We start from the raw sequence: 16,564 nt of genomic DNA, 5'->3' as shown, positions 1-16,564 counted from the left end.
CACAATCGCATATAAAAGAAGTACCTATGCTGGAAACTCGAGTGATATGATGGGGGCTCCAGTAGAGCGTGGGTGGGATTCCAGCAAATCAATATCAAATAGCCATATAATAACAATAATCCAAAATGAGATGGAGTATCTGTCTATACAGGATAAGTGGTACCAGACAGGAAGCCACCTCTTGTGTCCAAATACTGTTACCACTTAGGCGAGGGTTCACCCAGATATGGGGCGTGCGAGTGCTTCGTTCGGTATCTTTGTGTGCATGGACCATGAGTCAGTGGCTGGCATATGCACCTTTTCTACACAGTGGCTTGACCTCGTGCTGCCGCCGCCGCCGCTGCTGCTGCTGTGGGCGTGATGGCAGATGTTTGTGTAGCTCCCGGAAGCTTTGGAAAGCCCATCCTCAGCATTTTAGCCAGCCCAACGAGCTTCTTCTGCAGAGCTTCAAGACCGTAGACGAAAGTCGTCAGATCCGGAAACGCACAGAAAGGGTGGGAGAAAAGGGCTTGTAACAGACAGCAACAGATAGCTAGGAGGTTCCCCTCCCCTTCGGGTCCCCTGGCCTTTGGGTTTGTGTGCCCGGCCTTTTTGGTTTGGTTCGTGTAGCTACCGAAAATTGCAGAAGCCACCAGAAGAGGCCCCTCTGGCGGTGATACGCCCCCTTCTTCCCCTCAGCGCCTGCCGCTTTCATACACACATGTACGCTGAACCGTGACATGAGCCGGCGACGTGATGTGTGCGGTTCTGTGCAGTAACCACCCATGGCTCCACCCGCTTGCCGCCGCCTTCTCGCCCACAGTCCACTGTCCGTGTGTGTCATCCATCCTTGGTAGATGTAGGTGCCACCTAGGTTGCACCATAGTAGGTGGGATTGCAACTTACCCTTTGCTGGTTTGATGCCTAGGTATCAAGCTCCCGCGGAGCATTGCCGGGTTCCATAGGAAAATGATTGCCCCTGTGCTCCATGACTTCCACATGGTGCAGGCTCTGGGGGTGGTAGGGGTTCTCGGCATACGTGAAGGTGCAAGCGAGGGTTAACAGAACCTATCATTAGAAAGCTCGAATTCGAATGTCCTGACAGCGGCTGGCGCTTCTTCCGATCGTCTTTGTACAAATACGGTATCATCCGTGGAGTCAATTCAGTGTGAGTGAGGGAGTACTTGCCGAGGAAGACTTCTCCGACGGCGCTGAAGGCGGGTATGGAACAATTACGTTCTGGAGAGTTTCTGATTGTTTTTCATTAATCGTTTAATTTAAAATCTTAATAAATAATATTGTTAACAAAAAAGAAAAAGAAATACGGCTTATATTTTTAATACCATTATAACATGCTTATAGTGAGTTCTATAATTAAGATATCAATTATACCCTTTGTTTATTTGTTTCTCTATCGAGACGACATCAGTGTATAAAGTCTCCGCTCACTGACTACCGAGACTCACCTACTCCTTAACTTCTCGCGTGAAGTGTATTTGTCCAAAGATTCACTAAGTGTCCCATATATTAGCAACCGCGTATCCGTCACTGGTACTTCCGACCAACTAGGATAAGCAGATACCCGAACTGGTGATGTAAACGAGTGACTAGAGCGCCTCGACAAAGGTAGCAAGCCATGCATCTGCTCATCCACGCCTGCCTGCCTGTCGGTGATGGAGATGGGTCGAGGAAATAGAGAACTTGATTGATGCGATGCTGTACCGTCCAGTCACTTCTAGAGTGTGGCTCTATCTTTTGTTTCTATTTCACTGCCGAATTCATGTTTGACACGTACGATTTGTGCAGGTTGATGAACATTAATTATAGGAGATTGTTTTTACTGTGACCTGCTAAACTGCAATGGCCTTGTTCAGGCACAGACAAATATGAACTGCTTGACCTAGCACATACGTATGGCTATGCTAGCAACGGTTCCTATGATCTCCCAGTTGCGTATACGACAGTCTATACACGGCACTGACCATGTCCTTCCCTAACATAGCCATGCGCAGTTCAGGCAATACTTACAACCAGAAATCTGGTCACGAGAGCTCACTCACCGACTTTGCAAGTTGACGCTAAAGATGAAGATATTGAATTTGACACAAGGGAATAAAGAGCTCCGTCTAAACCAATAAGCTGTCTCAGAAGCTGCAATGGATTTTCCGGATTAGGAAATACAGGATCATACTAAGCTAAAACGCACCTTGGGCCGGGTTACCTTACCCAGCTGCCTATTTAGGTAGATGCTCTTTCCTCTTGTGTTCTGGGAAGATCGTTTGTCTCGGGCCATTTGGAGCTTGGCGCATTCAACGTGAGGGTATTAACCATTGCTCCCCCATAGTTTCACGAGATTCGGCCATCGGTGATCGGCACTGATGTTACAAGATGGAGGGATGCGGGCATGAGGCCGCATCAGAGCCACGCTCTGCAAATGCCGGCTTCGAGTGTCACGTTGAGCTGCGATCTTCCGATCGGTGGTCTTTTATGCACTAGAATATGCAAGTGACCAGTCTGATAATATTACTCAGCGGCCGCCGCCGCCTCCTTGGTTTCAGAACAACATGTTCGCATACAGTTGTGATGCGATAAGCTAGATTTAGTAACCCGGTAGCCTCTTGAACGATCACAATACTGATCGTTTAGCTACCGTCCTTTCGTGAACGAATGAATTTACAAGCAGATGCGACAATCTTCTTTTCAGATATTCCATATGTTAGCAACACTGGGAGGTGCTTCGAATCGGGTTCACAGTACAGCCAATCGAGAAGACTAGAGACCGACTTCTCGGACAAATATCGTCTCAAAACACGACAAGACTGACAAGGTGATCCAGCCTGCTTGGCCGGTACCGGGCCAGAGTCACAGTGGGTATGCAATATTCCTGGGTGGCAACGAATGCCGTCAATTCAAGGTTAGAGAGTCCGGAGACGAGCCTGAGCAGGACCTTTTTGCCGATGGTGTCAGTTGAATGCCGGGCCAATGACATATTGGCGCCGGGAACAAGACTCTTCAAAGGACGGGGCCGGGGCATACTGCTGGCGAATGGGGCTTCTTTATGAATTATTTTCCTAGAAGCTCGTCATCTGGCAGCAAAAGTAGCTGGTCCCTTCATCTCGTTCTTTCCGGAAGCACTGCAGGTACGTGACGTGGATGAAGAAGAATTGGACGTAAGGGATTCTTGCGAGCACGTGCGATATGTGACTCCTGAGGGTTGGGGAGAACAAAATCCAGGCGTTCAGATGTAATGTATGTGAACAATTCGAGCGTAAAGGCGTCACTACATCCTTGTAAGAGATTGTGCTCTAATATTCAGCCGCGGTAGCCCTCTTTGCCCTCTATCTGGGGATTCAGATAGAGAGTGACAGTTTCGCTGTGGTGATGGGTACCCTAGCTACTCAAAGATAAGAAATCCGGTGGACCATCTCAATTGGGAGGAGACGGAGCTATCGCGCAATCGGATTCGGCCGCGAGTGGTTTAGTGGCTGGCTGAAGGGCTTACATCTAGCGCGGCTGGAAGTAATCAAAAGTCAAAAGAGGGCAAGATACTCGCTCTAGAGGCGATAATTAGGTGATGCATGTCGGGGTGGTGTGCAGGGCATATGGACTTCTGCAGTCGGGGGGTCTGGAGCTGGGGCAAACGGGACCCCAGAAATGCCTTCTGCATGAGATCGCGAATTCCGGTGTTTGATGACGTGCACGCATGTTTCGTAGCAAATCCCTCACATATTGCATCGTACTTGGGCGACTCAGACGATGACGGCGATGATCAGGGGCGAAAGTCGTAAAGTGCGTTAGCAATAATTGGTGTTTGAAGGTTGAAGTTAGGAAACGCCCTTAATCATCATGCGTCTCTGACACTAGCGTCTGTGAGTGTGCATGCATCACTGAGATTCAAAGTCGCGGTTAGTCTAGTTGCATCCTGTACAATCATGCTGTTCAAAGAGGAGACATTGGTACCACTAAACTTAGTCTAATCTATAGGTGTTTTCTGCAGATCGACGAAAACAGATTGAGACGATCGACTTGCAGCTTACCATTAAGTCGAATCTTACTATAACATACAGGCAAACTAAGATCCCACCTATACTCGCCAGTGCCTCACAAAGGTACAATCTCCCCAGATTTGTGTAGCTACATGCACTACACCAAATTCTATACCTTGAATCTCAGCCTTACTCTCGTCTCCAGGTTTTTATTTTTTTTATTTAAAAAAAAAAAAAAAAAACCCTTTCTTCTTCATAAGAAAAGATGAAAGAAGAATTTAACGATTGTTTGATGAATCTAGTAATTTTAGTTATATTGGAAACAGATACGTTTTTTAGTTTGTGTAAATACGCTTGGGCCTTATTTCTCTCGTCAATGACATGTCGCAGGTCCATCATTGTATGTATTTAGGCAAGGTGAAGACCGTGAACCGATTCTCGAACTCTCGCTTGTGCACATGCACGATCAGGCTTGTACAGAAAAAACCATCATGCAATTTGGGGAACGGTGGTTATCGCTTGCCCTGGAGAGCATATCGCTGCCTTGTATTTCAATGCCAGAGAAGATCATAGTTGTTCTCTTGAATGAGAAGGCGAAAGGATCGTATACTATCAGCTGACGATTACCTGATACCTAGCACAACAGATTAAGCGGAGATTTTGCAGCACGTGGCCAAGCAGACGCTCATATGCTCGATCCTTTCTGCAGGGTCTCGTCTTACCCGCTTGAGGTGAGTCGTCTGTTGTGCGACACGGCGCAGGTCTTAGCAACAAGCAATCGGTCGAAGTTGGACGAATACCCATGAATGCAATTGGCTGCGCCATAGTATACCGAGAACCGTAGAAGACACTATAGGGCATGTTGGTCAGTGAGAAAGAACCTTGATGGGGCTGCGTGGCTCGGCGAAAGGATTGCTGGAAACGGAAGGTCAAAGCTGGAGGGGTAAAGATATGTTTCAAGGTTTAATGCTTGCCTGTCCTTGAATAATGAACAGATAAGTACTGGGCACTCGTGTGGGCACATTGAACGCTCTAATAATAGGGCTTATGATTGAGATTGTGAAGGCTTGAGATGCTTGTCGTAGAGTCAATGGGGATGCCGAAGGATCGACATCAGCATGCTTAATCCTAGATGTGGATGAAGATGTGAAAGAGGATTTGCCCAGCGATTGGCGAGGAGCACCCCAGTCTTGTCCTGTGCCTTGAAGATGACTGCCGAGAAAGGAAATGCTTCCAAATGGTGTTGTAGGTAAACACTACCGTTTACAAGCTGTTCTGGAAGGAGCCAGGGGAGCTCTACATAGGCTCTGGCCCGTTCGCTCGGTCTTGCCTCTTAACATGGTCCAATTCATTCACCGTGGGAAGCATCATCCGAGACCTCCGCATTTGCCCTGTCAACTAACAAGGCCCACTCGCTTCGTAGATAGTAGATGGAGATCGTCGGCCGGTAAAACATAGCCACAATCCAGATTGTCCTCATGGCGACGCGCAAGCACGGTGTGCGACGTTATGATCTCAGCAAGGCAATAGGAATGCCCTGTCATGCTTGGTGATATCTTATCGAGAAGCCAAAAAGGCAAAGATGAGCAATTGTGGAGATTTGGGTGCCGAGAGGGAGCGTTTTCTAGAAGCATTCCTGCAACCTAAACCCGATGGATCACAACATGCCCCTTGAATTGGTAAATTGATAGAAGATCTTCCTGACGATGTCCTTCAATCGTTTTGTCTTGCTTCTCTCTTTCTCATACTTTGTAGGGGGCAAAAAGGAAAGAAAGAAAGGAAGAAAGAAAGAAAAGGAAAAACCACTTGATTGCTTGATGCACATAATCAAGTTTGGAAGAGTGCCAGTGCCACAAATGGGCTTTGACTATAACGTCCCAGACGTTACTAGGATTTCGGCTAGCAACTTTGAACACCATTACAGGACAAATTGGAATAAAAAGAATTGAAGGCGTGCGGCTCATAAAACTGTATTGTTTTAGTCACAATCATGGATAAACATTTTGATGGTGGTCCGCCTGGTTTGTGACGCCATCTGACGGTCCATTTGACTGGCACACGCGATTCATGAGTCCGATTCGATCGAGGGCGTGTAGGTTGTGTGGATTCAAGTATGAGAGTTCAGTCTAGTGGTTAGTGTTATTTCAAGATCCAAGCTAAGTGGACTGGCCGATCCACAAAATACCTTCTTCGTGTTTTCTACGCTTCCACAAGTTTTTCTAGAAGGCGGCCAGAAGCCTACGAGGCCGGGTAATGCAAGTGCACCGCATGGTCGTGCGACCCCACCTGCAGGGGATCCGTGGCCAATTGAGTGATTGGCGATCGATAGCTGACGTTGAATTGTCGTTTGCCAGTGATGGTTGCTGGAGTTGTACTGTATCGAGAGATCTCTAGCCTTGTTGCCAGTGCCTCAGGGCTCTCGTTAAAACAAACTGGGCGAGAACAACGAGGCCCTAGGCAGGACGAGGGATGGCACACGAAGGAAGTAGAGCGCTGGTGCCCGAGTGGAAGTAAGGCTTACTGGGCCCGTCACTAACAGCTGGAAGCAGGGCTTGTACTTGTTTTGTTGTTTTGGTGCCGCGATTATGACTTCCGAATTCTGTCTATACGTACTAGTTTTTCCGATAGCATGGCAGACTAATCTACGGAACATACCCGCTGCCTTCCTTCCCTGGGAAATAGGAGAGATAGTACTGTGTGATGGTACGTTTAGCGGTCCACGGGTTGAACAAGAAGCAAGCATGCACGCAAGTACTCGGTACCGGAATTCCAGCCTCGGGCTAATCCTAGAGTCTCCGTGTCCGGGCTAACAAATACGGGGGAGTGCGCGACGCAGAAAGGGTCTCTGATAGGAGCAAGTTACGAAGGAAACGGGGAAGGGGAAGAGGAAAAGGCAGAAGGCAGAAGGCAGAAGGCATAAATAGAAAAAGAAAATAAAGAAAAAGAATTCAATAGCATTCAGAGAGAAACAACGGGTTGCTGGTCTGTCTGATGAAAGTGCGCCGGCAGGTCAATGTTGATCCACTTTTGGCGCTCTTACTGCAGGATGACCCCGGCCATTTGTATCAGTGTTACAGCGTACTTGCAGGCGTTGTGCAACACTTGTCCCAGTCTGCCGTGGCACTAGAGACCCGTCCCATGCCCCAATCAAGTGCTGCGAAACCGCCCTGAACACCCAGAACCCGACCTACACCCTGCTACCCACCCCCCATCTTTGCCCCCCCCCCCTCCTCCCCTTCTAGAACCAAAGACAAAAGACCAGAGACCAGAGACCAGAGAGATCAAAGACCACAGACCAAAACCCTTGGGGCTTGTACTTTCAAAAGACTTTGGCGCTTGGCCTGCGGGCTTGTTTTGCGGTTGTTCGTTCACTTCCTCCTCTTGCCCTTCCATTTCTCTTTCTCGCTTGCATTGACATTTGATCCTCAAAAGACCCCAATCGCGGGCCAAATCGAGGTCGATTGCCTGCATTTCTAAGACGTACACATTGAATGAAATATACACGACCACCAAAATCTTCTCCTTTTTCTTATCACTATTACCCTAGAGCTATACAATTGCTCCAATTACTAGGACGCCAATTTGCTATCCCACAGACATTCGCATCCGTCCACATTCCTTTGCTCTGCTCTGCTCTCCCCTCCTCTGCTCTGCTCTGATAATTGCGCCGAGGCACCTTGCACCGGCGCCTGCATCTGCACCTACTGCACAGATAAAGAGAGAGAGTACCTATTTCATAGTACCTCCCTCCGCCATCACCACCGTTTCAATACCCTCATAGTTTCCCCAGCCACTCGCATCGCATTGCATCGCATCGCAGCGCAGCACATCGCAACACATCGACGACTTATCGCGGCTGTCAGGCACTGAACCTGGAAAGCCCCAGCTTTTATTGACTCAACGTCGCCCATTTCCTTGTCTTATAGGTAGCCGATTTGCGACCCACAGCATGCGATCGCATTCATTCAATCCCAACCCTTGGTCATATACAATCCACAGTCCCACCACCTTGCGAAAACGCCATTGCGACACCATTACCACCGCCACCAGCTCCTGTTGATGTGTAGCATAACATAGCATCTTCCACTTGTTTTTGAGGCCCCCATCCTGGGAAGCATTGGCAGCCTTGGTTGACTCTCCTACCGCCAGCCTCAATCAGGCACTTATCGCTGTTCGTCTGCTCCATGCCACCCAGTCGCCGCCCTTGCGACACTTTCTTTGCTGCTTCGCTTGACAGACTGGAACGAGTCGTCTGACCCGTCGAGCAGACACTTCAGCTGCATGGGCCAAATAACGAACGAATGGTCGACGACATTCTCTACCAGACTCTTGTCTGCCCAATCCGACACTGCCTTCACGACGACTGAGAGCCACATACATCCGAGGGCAATCATCTGCAACCGCTTTGTTAGCGAAAGTGCACTAGTCGTAGGACTGGTTGCCAACTCTTCTCTACCATGGACAACGCCAAGTGCAACGTCATCTATGTTGATCGTAACGTGCGCAACACCACAAAGCTAACGACGGCTTCGACGACATCAGATTTGGACGCAACACTAGGCGAGTCCGGCGAGCTTCGAGCGAATCTTTCACTGCTCATAAATGCTTTCGGCGAGGGTATGTTCATAGACACCTGCTTATTCACACCGCGAGACAGGACAAGGCCGTGGTGTGCTGCGAACAAATATGAATGACTGCTGATGGAGAATTGCTTTACTTAGTCCATGTTTCTGCCACTGGTGCCGCCTGTGTCGAGAGACTACTTAATTTGCACGACACTTCCAGTATTGAGCTCAAGCCGACGCTCGTACTCATTGAAACGCCTCGGAATGACCCGAACGCAGAATCCGACGATGCGTCAAGGGACCCGTCGCCTCACTCGAGAGGCTCATCTAATGCGACACAAGATACTTCTGACAATGGCATATATGGTTTGCGCTTGCTGGAGAAGCTTGTATATGAGACACACTCACGAAATCTGACCAAGCTGGTCGTGCCCATTCCGGTTGTCACTTTTCCTCTGCTGCAGGGCTCACCCCGACTCGATGGCTCAGACGGCCAATTCAACCAGGCCCAATACACTGAATATCTAAATCAAGAGGTCGACCCGACCGGGAAATCCATGACTAGCAGGGCACTCCTGAGGAAATGTCTCGACTCAGGTGCCGTCGATGTGCTAGCTAGTCCTATACATGTGAAAGCGTTGACAACGCTTGAGGTCCATGCTTACCGAGCGCATAAGGAGGCTCTGAGGGAACAGCAGGCTTTATTGGAGATCAGGCGAGGCCGCAAACGCTCGTGGGTCGGCGTCAACGACGAGCAGCCTTTCGCATATCTTCGCGAAGCCATGGTGTCGAGTCTTATGGGCGGCATCTGCCGATCGGGAGATGATAGTGATGTGTTGATTGGAAGCGTCAGGATATCTGTGTCCTCAGAGCAGAAGGCGGGTATTACCGAGGCCATTGGGAAATGGCACTTCTGTGCTCACGAATTTAACGACGATCAGCTGCTCATCGCTGCGAGTCTCATCTTCAAGCATGCCTTGGCCATGCCCGAACTGGAACCGTGGCGGATACCAACAAGTAAGTGGCGGTGGAATGGCGCAACGCGTTGCGTGATTTGTTATTTAACTTGATGCGCTTTCCCGCATAGGCACTTTTGACTGACAAAAACCAGATCAATTGACCAAGTTCCTGGTCTCATGCCGCGCTGCTTACAACACATTCGTTCCATATCACAACTTCCGCCACGCAGTAGATGTGCTTCAAGCAACGTTCAGTTTCCTCTTGAATATGGGGGCCTTGCCGCCTTATCCAGTTGACGCAGGCGATCATGTCACACATGCCAAGACTCCCATGGGGGCTCTGATGAAGCCATTCGACGCCTTAACCCTGCTAATCAGTGCTATCGGCCATGATGTAGGCCATCCGGGAGTAAACAATGGCTTTTTAGTTACCCTTAATGCCCCGTTGGCACAGCTTTACAACGATCGATCCGTGTTAGAATCATTTCATTGTGCTGCCTATTCACAAATCCTGCGCAGATACTGGCCCAGAGCTTTCGAGAACACAAAGATGAGGAACCTCATGATTAGCTCGATTCTCGCGACGGACATGGGACTACATTTTGATTATATGGGCAAACTGGCCATCCTGCAGAAAAAGCTGGAAGAGAATAATTCTACCGATGACTGGAGTGGCAAAGCTATCGAGGTTGAGACAGCCCTGATATGCGCACTGCTGATCAAATGTGCTGACATCAGCAACGTCGTAAGTCAAATGCAGTACATCATATCAAACCGTTTGCTGATTGATTTACAGGCACGAAGATACGATGCAGCGTTAAAATGGATGCACATCCTCTGCGACGAATTCTCACGACAAGCGTCTATGGAAAATGAAATTGGCATCACTTCTTCGCTGATCGCCGAACCGAAGAAAGATTTCCTCTCACTTGCCAAGGCACAGCTGGGATTTATGAACTTGTTCGCGATCCCGCTCTTCCAAGGAGTTGCGGATATATTACCCTGCATGCAGTACACTGTTGATGAACTTGAGAGCAACAAGGCTCTTTTTGAGAAGGCGATAGTGGACTTCCCTACCATGGATGAGCAAAGAAGGAACGTTCTGCAGGAAGGGTCTGTGTCACCGCATTCAATGGAAACAGCTGCCATTGCTCCAGATTCCAGGGATTCATCGTCGGGTACAACACTAGATGCATCGATTCCGATGGCCATCGAAATGCCACAGAACCATGCCGAAATGAAGAAAGCCGCCTCTTCGCCTCCTGGGCAGCCACAGCAGATTCCCAACATCGCCGGTGAGTACAAGGAAGTCAATGGCGATTCCGACGCGTTTGATCATGTCGCACGGTTTGCGGCCAGCGACCCCTTCTCAATTGCAGACGACAGCGAGAACACGGTGATTGGTCATAATGGGAAGCAGCGTTGTAGTGAAACGACCGATGGCAGCAATTCGGCACCGTACTCGGGCGACTGGGCGTCTCAGGCAACGAGTGCCACGACGGGGAAGATGCCACTATCTCCAAGCACTCAAGGCACTAGCATCATCAGTCAGGAGTCTGTGGAGCGTCCTTCTAGTAGCGTACCCGTCACCATGGTCACGGCGCCAGAGCCGGATCAATTGGATATTCCATTGCCCCCCATGGAGCCTGTCAGTTCGTACGAGGAGCACTCTAATGATAGCACACTCAAGCTAGACGGTTCACCTAGATCCGGGAGGTCGCCAAGTTCTAACAAGTCGTTGAGAAAGAAGCCTAGTCGGTTTAGGATGACCGCGATGAAACTTTTCAGGCGCGACAAACGAGATCATTCGCCTTCTGGCGAAAATGGTGGTTGAAAGATGCATAAAGTGCCAACATATCAAATCCCATTTCTACTTTTATTTTTTTAACGTGACGCACAGACTCAACAATTGAGCGTGCTATTATCACTGCTCAGGAGGTTATCAACCACTATGGGATAACCATGAGTTCGCAAGCCGGAATGTGCTTGCTGATACATATATAGTGTATATTATGGCTAGCGGGAACCCACATTTCTCTCGGAGGCTCTGTACGATTGGGATGTTGTACCCTTGAGCGAGACGACGAAAATCTAATTTTGCGTCAAAGAGACAACAGCAGAGCAAGTAGAGATGGACACTCGTGGTGTACTGCTTCAAGCAGCGGATATATACCACGATGGTGGAGTTAGTGATTCATGAGTTGATGATACCATAGGGCTTGGAAGGCTAAGGACGAATATCAAACGAAGAACATTGATTGCCTCAACCAAAGATCTCGAAGCACGGCTTATTTGTGAATGGTGTCTACATGCTTGCTAAGTAGGCACCGCCAGACGCCACAATTGTTTGTCCCGATTAGGTGCTTTCATTCGGCTAGTGAGCCTAGATGTCCTTCTACCATGTTGAAGCGGGTGGATTTCTGCTGGTACAGATAAGCCCACTTACAGTAACTAGTAAAATGCCTGTTAGTATAGGCATGATAAGCGTCACCGCTTCGAAACGAACCCTTGCTCCGCATGGTGGAGCTCAAGACTATAACCTTGGCATAGCCACTAGCAGGACCAGAATTTGTGTCATTCGGATCAGTTATCAATTATCCTATCTTTATAAGGTGGACGTCACGTCGAATCATGTGGGACCTATCAAATCGGCCTTGATCCGATAGAGCCCATGTCGCCGATCGACCGACATCCGAGTATGCATATAAAGGTTGAGTCGGCATGATGAATTGACTTGAACTGGCGCCTCGTCTTTCTCGATTTCTCCCCGTTCTTGCCGTACACTATGCTTGTTTCACGCTCTCTAGTAGCCCTGGGCATCGTCGTCGCCACCTGTGCTGCTCACTTCACGATCCCTAACGATGATCAAGATATGTCCGGGCTGACGGTCAACTCAATTCCATGGGAAAAGCGAGCAAGTTATATGCGGAAGGTAAGGGAAGAAGCACCCTCAAGTCCTGTGTGGTACTGGTTCGCTGATCGGGTTACCCAGACGAATGAAGCTTTGTACCGCCAAAGCGGCCCGTAAGACTTGTTTGCTGCTCGCTTGCTTGATTGATCGATTGATGCTCGAGCAACTTTGTCCGGAAAGCTAAATAAGGTACAAGGTGCCCGTTCGCGGCTTTCGGGGCAATTATTGTCAACCATACCGCCGACGAGGTCGTGTGCGAAGGTGCCAATTTCCGGACCGGCGACCCGACAAGTGAGAGCGTCTCCTGGCCCCCTTATCTGACTCCGCGGATTACTGATGAGGGATGGAAAAGTCCATGGCGAGATCTCGGCAATCAACGCGTGCACTGCGAAGTTTGCTGATATGGGCATGACTCCCACGTAGGTACCTGACGGGGTCCCCCATTGCCGCAGCTTGTGGTTCAGGGCAGTTGACCGTGTTCAGTGAGATATATGCCGCGTGGGGGGAGCTTTCCCTCTATACCAACGCCGAATCATGTCCTATGGTATGAAGATGCCTTATCAGCATTGCAAATGATGAATTGCTAATCAAAAAAACAAACATAGTGCGCGAGTGCTATTCGATGGGCTGGTTTCAAGGGTATGGGTTCCATCTGCGAGTATATCGTTCTTTCTAGATATACTGAATAATTGCATTGTATAGAATACGTGTATGGAACCACGATCCAGCACAACTATAATGTCGGCTGGGGCGTTATGACACTTAGCAGCGTAAGAGGCTCCCCCTTTCCCCTTTCTCGTGGTGAGGCGGCAACCGGTGGCAACCTTTCTGACGCCTCATAGTACGACGTCTTCCAGCAGTCTCGCCAATTGCCCGGGTATCAGACGGTGATGCTGGGGCAGATTCTGACGAACGAGACCGATCCCCTGTTTTCATGGCAGTATAATGCCAGCGCGGTTTGTCCCAACGAATGTTTTCGGGTACCTAGTGCGACGAGGGGCGGTACTACTTGCTCTAATGTGACGGCGAGCTCGAGGAGGGACGTGGATGGACTTTGATAGGCAGGCTGGTGTGACGTATATGAGGAGATGGTAGCCTGTGAGATAATCTCCACAGAAATTGGGCCAACAGTGGAACCTTGTGCATCTGATACTTTGAAATAGTAGTATATTGCCTGACTATTAAGGTGTGTGTCGACTCGAGAGCACATGAGCCGTGTCTTGATAGGTCGTACGCATGTCAAACGTATTAACGCAGGCTCACAAATAGTCGGAGGAGAAATGATATGAGTAATAGTGTATGGATTACGTTGACTTACTTTTGTTCGTATAGACGAAGGATTTGATCCCGAAGAAGACTTATTGTAAAATTATGCCGTTAGGCTACTCAACCAACGCATGGGTAGGTGTATGTAATGTATGGTGCATCATCATACTTCAACACAGCGAGATGGGGACAGAAAGTCGTCGTTGTGGATTTTACTGATTGGATCTGCGGGACCTGAACAAAGATGACCATGATGCCTACCGGGACGGTCCGCTGTGGAAAAAATTAGCATGTCCATGCAGAGCAACCTTTGTTCTCAATTCTCTTCTCGGCAACTTTAGCCTTATGAGAGAGGTCCAATTACACAAGAAAACAGTGCCTTACTTTCAACAAAGCAGTTCGTCTGGTTTTTATATTTTATTACAGCACGGCCACAAACGTGACATAGTCATCTGACAGAGTGTGATACTTCTAACCAAAGACAACAAGCACTTGGATTGGCCAAATCTGAGAGACGAATGCACGTCTGCACCGCCCATCGCATAGCCCCGACACAGCCTGCAATGCGAGCAAAATATCGTCCTGGGACCCTTTACGAGGGTTAAAATTGCAGTGAAGATTTAGAATGTAGATAAAAGACATGAGGGTCCATGTGTAGTATGGAATGTTCAGAGCACACTTGACCACTTGCAACAAATTTCTGCTTCGCCGAAATCTTTAACATATTGTTCTGCTGGAAGAAATCCGCCGCACTTTTGACTTCGTTTGGCTGAATGTCGGTGTACAACCAGCACGAGACAGTATCAAGCCTATGGTAGGGAAGCCCAAAGCCCGACCAGAACCAGCATTTGGGGGATTGCATACAGAGGATCTTGGTGATCACAATCGCGTGAGCAAGAGCTATACTGAAGGACGTCACAAATCGACTGGACTGTGATTCGCATGGATTTCCCGAACACAGGATTGTGTAAAAATACGACTCGTTGACCAGTACATATAGGTGGCAGAATCTTCACTGTGAACATGAAAACTCAAATCATGAAGACCACGGTCGTAGCATCGAAATCAATACAAGTCATGATCCAGTGAGGGTACGTTAAAGGCATATTTACTACTAATTTTGTACACTGTAAAAGTGTTCGAGGGACCATCGACTGCCACAATTCTTGGCTGGATATCAATAGCAAGTTTATATTGGCACAGCAAGTTGTGATGTGTCGCAAAACACGAAATACTGAAAGGGCCTCTATCTACTGATGTAAGTTTTTCGATGTAGTCAGCTCCATCCTCCACTTGTCACATGTTGTCCTCCCAAAAAATGTGTTATCTACAGAGACAAGAAGCTCATGTATTACTTGCACAATCTTTTGTGAGCTGTTCGTGGGGACTAAGCTCTCTTACCCATATGTAATGCCGCCCTTCTAAAGGACTACTGATATCATCCGCTTGTAGGCTTCATTCTACATGTCCAACCAGTTCTTCGTTCTCCCCACTCTCTCTCTCTCGCTCTGAGATGCATGCCCGCATATCAGCTGATTCAAGTCCTCGTGCGTCGCAAACAAGGCGCGTTTCGTACGAGTGTATCTCTGCATCATATGGGTCTTGACCAAGTGGTTTTGGTCGTTCGAAGTGACTACTCATGTCTGTATCGCTGTGCATTCTTTTGGTGCCTTTATATATCCGGGCATCTGGCGTAGAGCCAAGCTGACAAGAACTAGCGTGGCTACGAAGAAGACCAAGATGAATACTATCATAGAGACACTAGGGTAACCAAACGCGATTTTCGTGTCTGGGAAAGCCTAGTCATAGTGGATTGCCGGGAAGTCTTTAGCGTCGAAACATTATCCTTTTGCTACCAATGTGTAGAAATCATTCGACAGTGTCCAATGCAGGAAGATACTCATGACGATAAGCGCTCTACTGTATTTAGGCAGGAGTTGAAGCCGATATGTTGAGTACTGCTTACCGCTGGCTATTTGTTCAGCTCTTTAGTCTTTATTGGGGTGTATAGATTCTAACACACCTATGGCCGGTGACACATAACGCCTTGTACCTTCCACTGAACTGCTCTCATCCTCTCGCCACCTCCAGCTGGATGATGAGTGTGTTGTATGCCAGATAGAAGAACGACAAAAGAAGATGTGGACTGTTGACAAGCAACACAACGCTAAGGAACGAGCTTGCGACACGGTCGTCGTTTATTATACCACCTGCATCGCTAGGACCGAGTGAACCAGCCCTGATTAGCCACCATGAGAGATAGAAACAATATGGGACTACGATACTGCTGCTAAGGCCCAAAACGATTGTCAACAGACAACAAAGCATTTAATGCAAACTTTTCACGCATAGAGGACCGCAGAGAACTGCGCGCTGTTCTCTCCATACAGATTCAAGGAGTGTCAAATATAGAGACCCTAGGAGTGTGATAAGACGCTAGACGCATATGCAACGAGGATCCAGAGTTTCCGCCTCCAAATCAAAGATTCCTCAGCTCGTCAGGACAGAGCTGGCCCCATGTTACACCGCATGAGGCTTCGCATGCCACAGACAAAATCTTACAGGAGATTCACCCACATTGATTTCGCCCTCACCACAGTGCCTCTTAGAGGTGCCCGCCTCCCCCATCCCTGGCTACTTCGCTTTCAAAAAAAAGTTCACTGCTATATCAACCCTCATGAGCGGGACATCGGCACCATGTACGGTTCCTCGTATCACTGACTAGCTGTGCAATTAGTTGAGAGCCTTTGTATTTCTTAAGCTAGGTCTTCGGAATGACTATTAGCTCGACGAACTTTAGAGTATCAGGACCATGTCCATCTCATCTCTAAATGGCAAGGAATAGGTCTACAAGAAAGCCATGTACGGAGTTTCACATCAAACACCTAATTCGAGACC

At 48.5% G+C, this 16,564-nt stretch overlaps 4 protein-coding genes across 4 annotated transcripts; 3 read left to right on the top strand and 1 right to left on the bottom strand.

Moving 5' to 3' along the window:
* Window positions 1-4: 4 nt before the first annotated feature.
* BKA67DRAFT_645785 (uncharacterized protein) lies at window positions 5-1,234 on the bottom strand. Its single transcript, XM_046105891.1, has 3 exons — window positions 886-1,234; window positions 701-849; window positions 5-664 (listed from the first exon to the last, which is right to left on the bottom strand). The coding sequence occupies exons 1-3, from the start codon at window positions 1,014-1,016 to the stop codon at window positions 303-305; spliced, it is 642 nt and encodes a 213-aa protein (XP_045958258.1). The 5' UTR covers window positions 1,017-1,234; the 3' UTR covers window positions 5-302.
* Window positions 1,235-5,547: 4,313 nt separating this feature from the next.
* BKA67DRAFT_267001 (uncharacterized protein) lies at window positions 5,548-6,017 on the top strand. The gene has a single exon (XM_046095855.1). It carries the CDS (start codon window positions 5,672-5,674, stop codon window positions 5,912-5,914), a length of 243 nt encoding a protein of 80 aa, XP_045958257.1. The 5' UTR covers window positions 5,548-5,671; the 3' UTR covers window positions 5,915-6,017.
* Window positions 6,018-8,287: 2,270 nt separating this feature from the next.
* BKA67DRAFT_266923 (3'5'-cyclic nucleotide phosphodiesterase) lies at window positions 8,288-11,795 on the top strand. The gene is made up of 3 exons (XM_046095854.1): window positions 8,288-8,582; window positions 8,687-9,547; window positions 9,642-11,795. Exons 1-3 carry the CDS (start codon window positions 8,423-8,425, stop codon window positions 11,321-11,323), a joined length of 2,703 nt encoding a protein of 900 aa, XP_045958256.1. The 5' UTR covers window positions 8,288-8,422; the 3' UTR covers window positions 11,324-11,795.
* Window positions 11,796-12,274: 479 nt separating this feature from the next.
* BKA67DRAFT_658323 (cytidine deaminase-like protein) lies at window positions 12,275-13,458 on the top strand (the record flags this gene model as incomplete). The annotated part of the gene is made up of 8 exons (XM_046107261.1): window positions 12,275-12,421; window positions 12,482-12,513; window positions 12,597-12,691; window positions 12,753-12,819; window positions 12,884-12,944; window positions 13,006-13,039; window positions 13,103-13,170; window positions 13,243-13,458. 8 exons carry the CDS (start codon window positions 12,275-12,277, stop codon window positions 13,456-13,458), a joined length of 720 nt encoding a protein of 239 aa, XP_045958255.1.
* Between the last annotated feature and the right edge of the window lie 3,106 nt (window positions 13,459-16,564).

This window comes from Truncatella angustata, assembly GCF_020726525.1.
Source record: "Truncatella angustata strain MPI-SDFR-AT-0073 chromosome Unknown BKA67scaffold_4, whole genome shotgun sequence".
In the NCBI taxonomy this organism is placed as follows: domain Eukaryota; kingdom Fungi; phylum Ascomycota; class Sordariomycetes; order Amphisphaeriales; family Sporocadaceae; genus Truncatella; species Truncatella angustata.
The sequence above is the reverse complement of the archived record's forward strand: the minus strand, read 5'-3'. Positions and strand labels throughout refer to the sequence as shown.

Excerpts from the sequence above, each read along its gene's own strand:
- BKA67DRAFT_645785 (XM_046105891.1), bottom strand. The coding sequence starts at position 1,016 with ATGCCGAGAACCCCTACCACCCCCAGAGCCTGCACCATGTGGAAGTCA. Across the intron at positions 850-885 it reads AGGCATCAAACCAGCAAAGG|GTGGCACCTACATCTACCAA; the intron begins GTAAGTTGCAAT and ends GGTGCAACCTAG. Across the intron at positions 665-700 it reads TGTCACGGTTCAGCGTACAT|GGGGCGTATCACCGCCAGAG; the intron begins GTGTGTATGAAA and ends GAGGGGAAGAAG.
- BKA67DRAFT_267001 (XM_046095855.1), top strand. The coding sequence starts at position 5,672 with ATGTCCTTCAATCGTTTTGTCTTGCTTCTCTCTTTCTCATACTTTGTA.
- BKA67DRAFT_266923 (XM_046095854.1), top strand. The coding sequence starts at position 8,423 with ATGGACAACGCCAAGTGCAACGTCATCTATGTTGATCGTAACGTGCGC. Across the intron at positions 8,583-8,686 it reads CATAAATGCTTTCGGCGAGG|TCCATGTTTCTGCCACTGGT; the intron begins GTATGTTCATAG and ends TGCTTTACTTAG. Across the intron at positions 9,548-9,641 it reads ACCGTGGCGGATACCAACAA|ATCAATTGACCAAGTTCCTG; the intron begins GTAAGTGGCGGT and ends GACAAAAACCAG.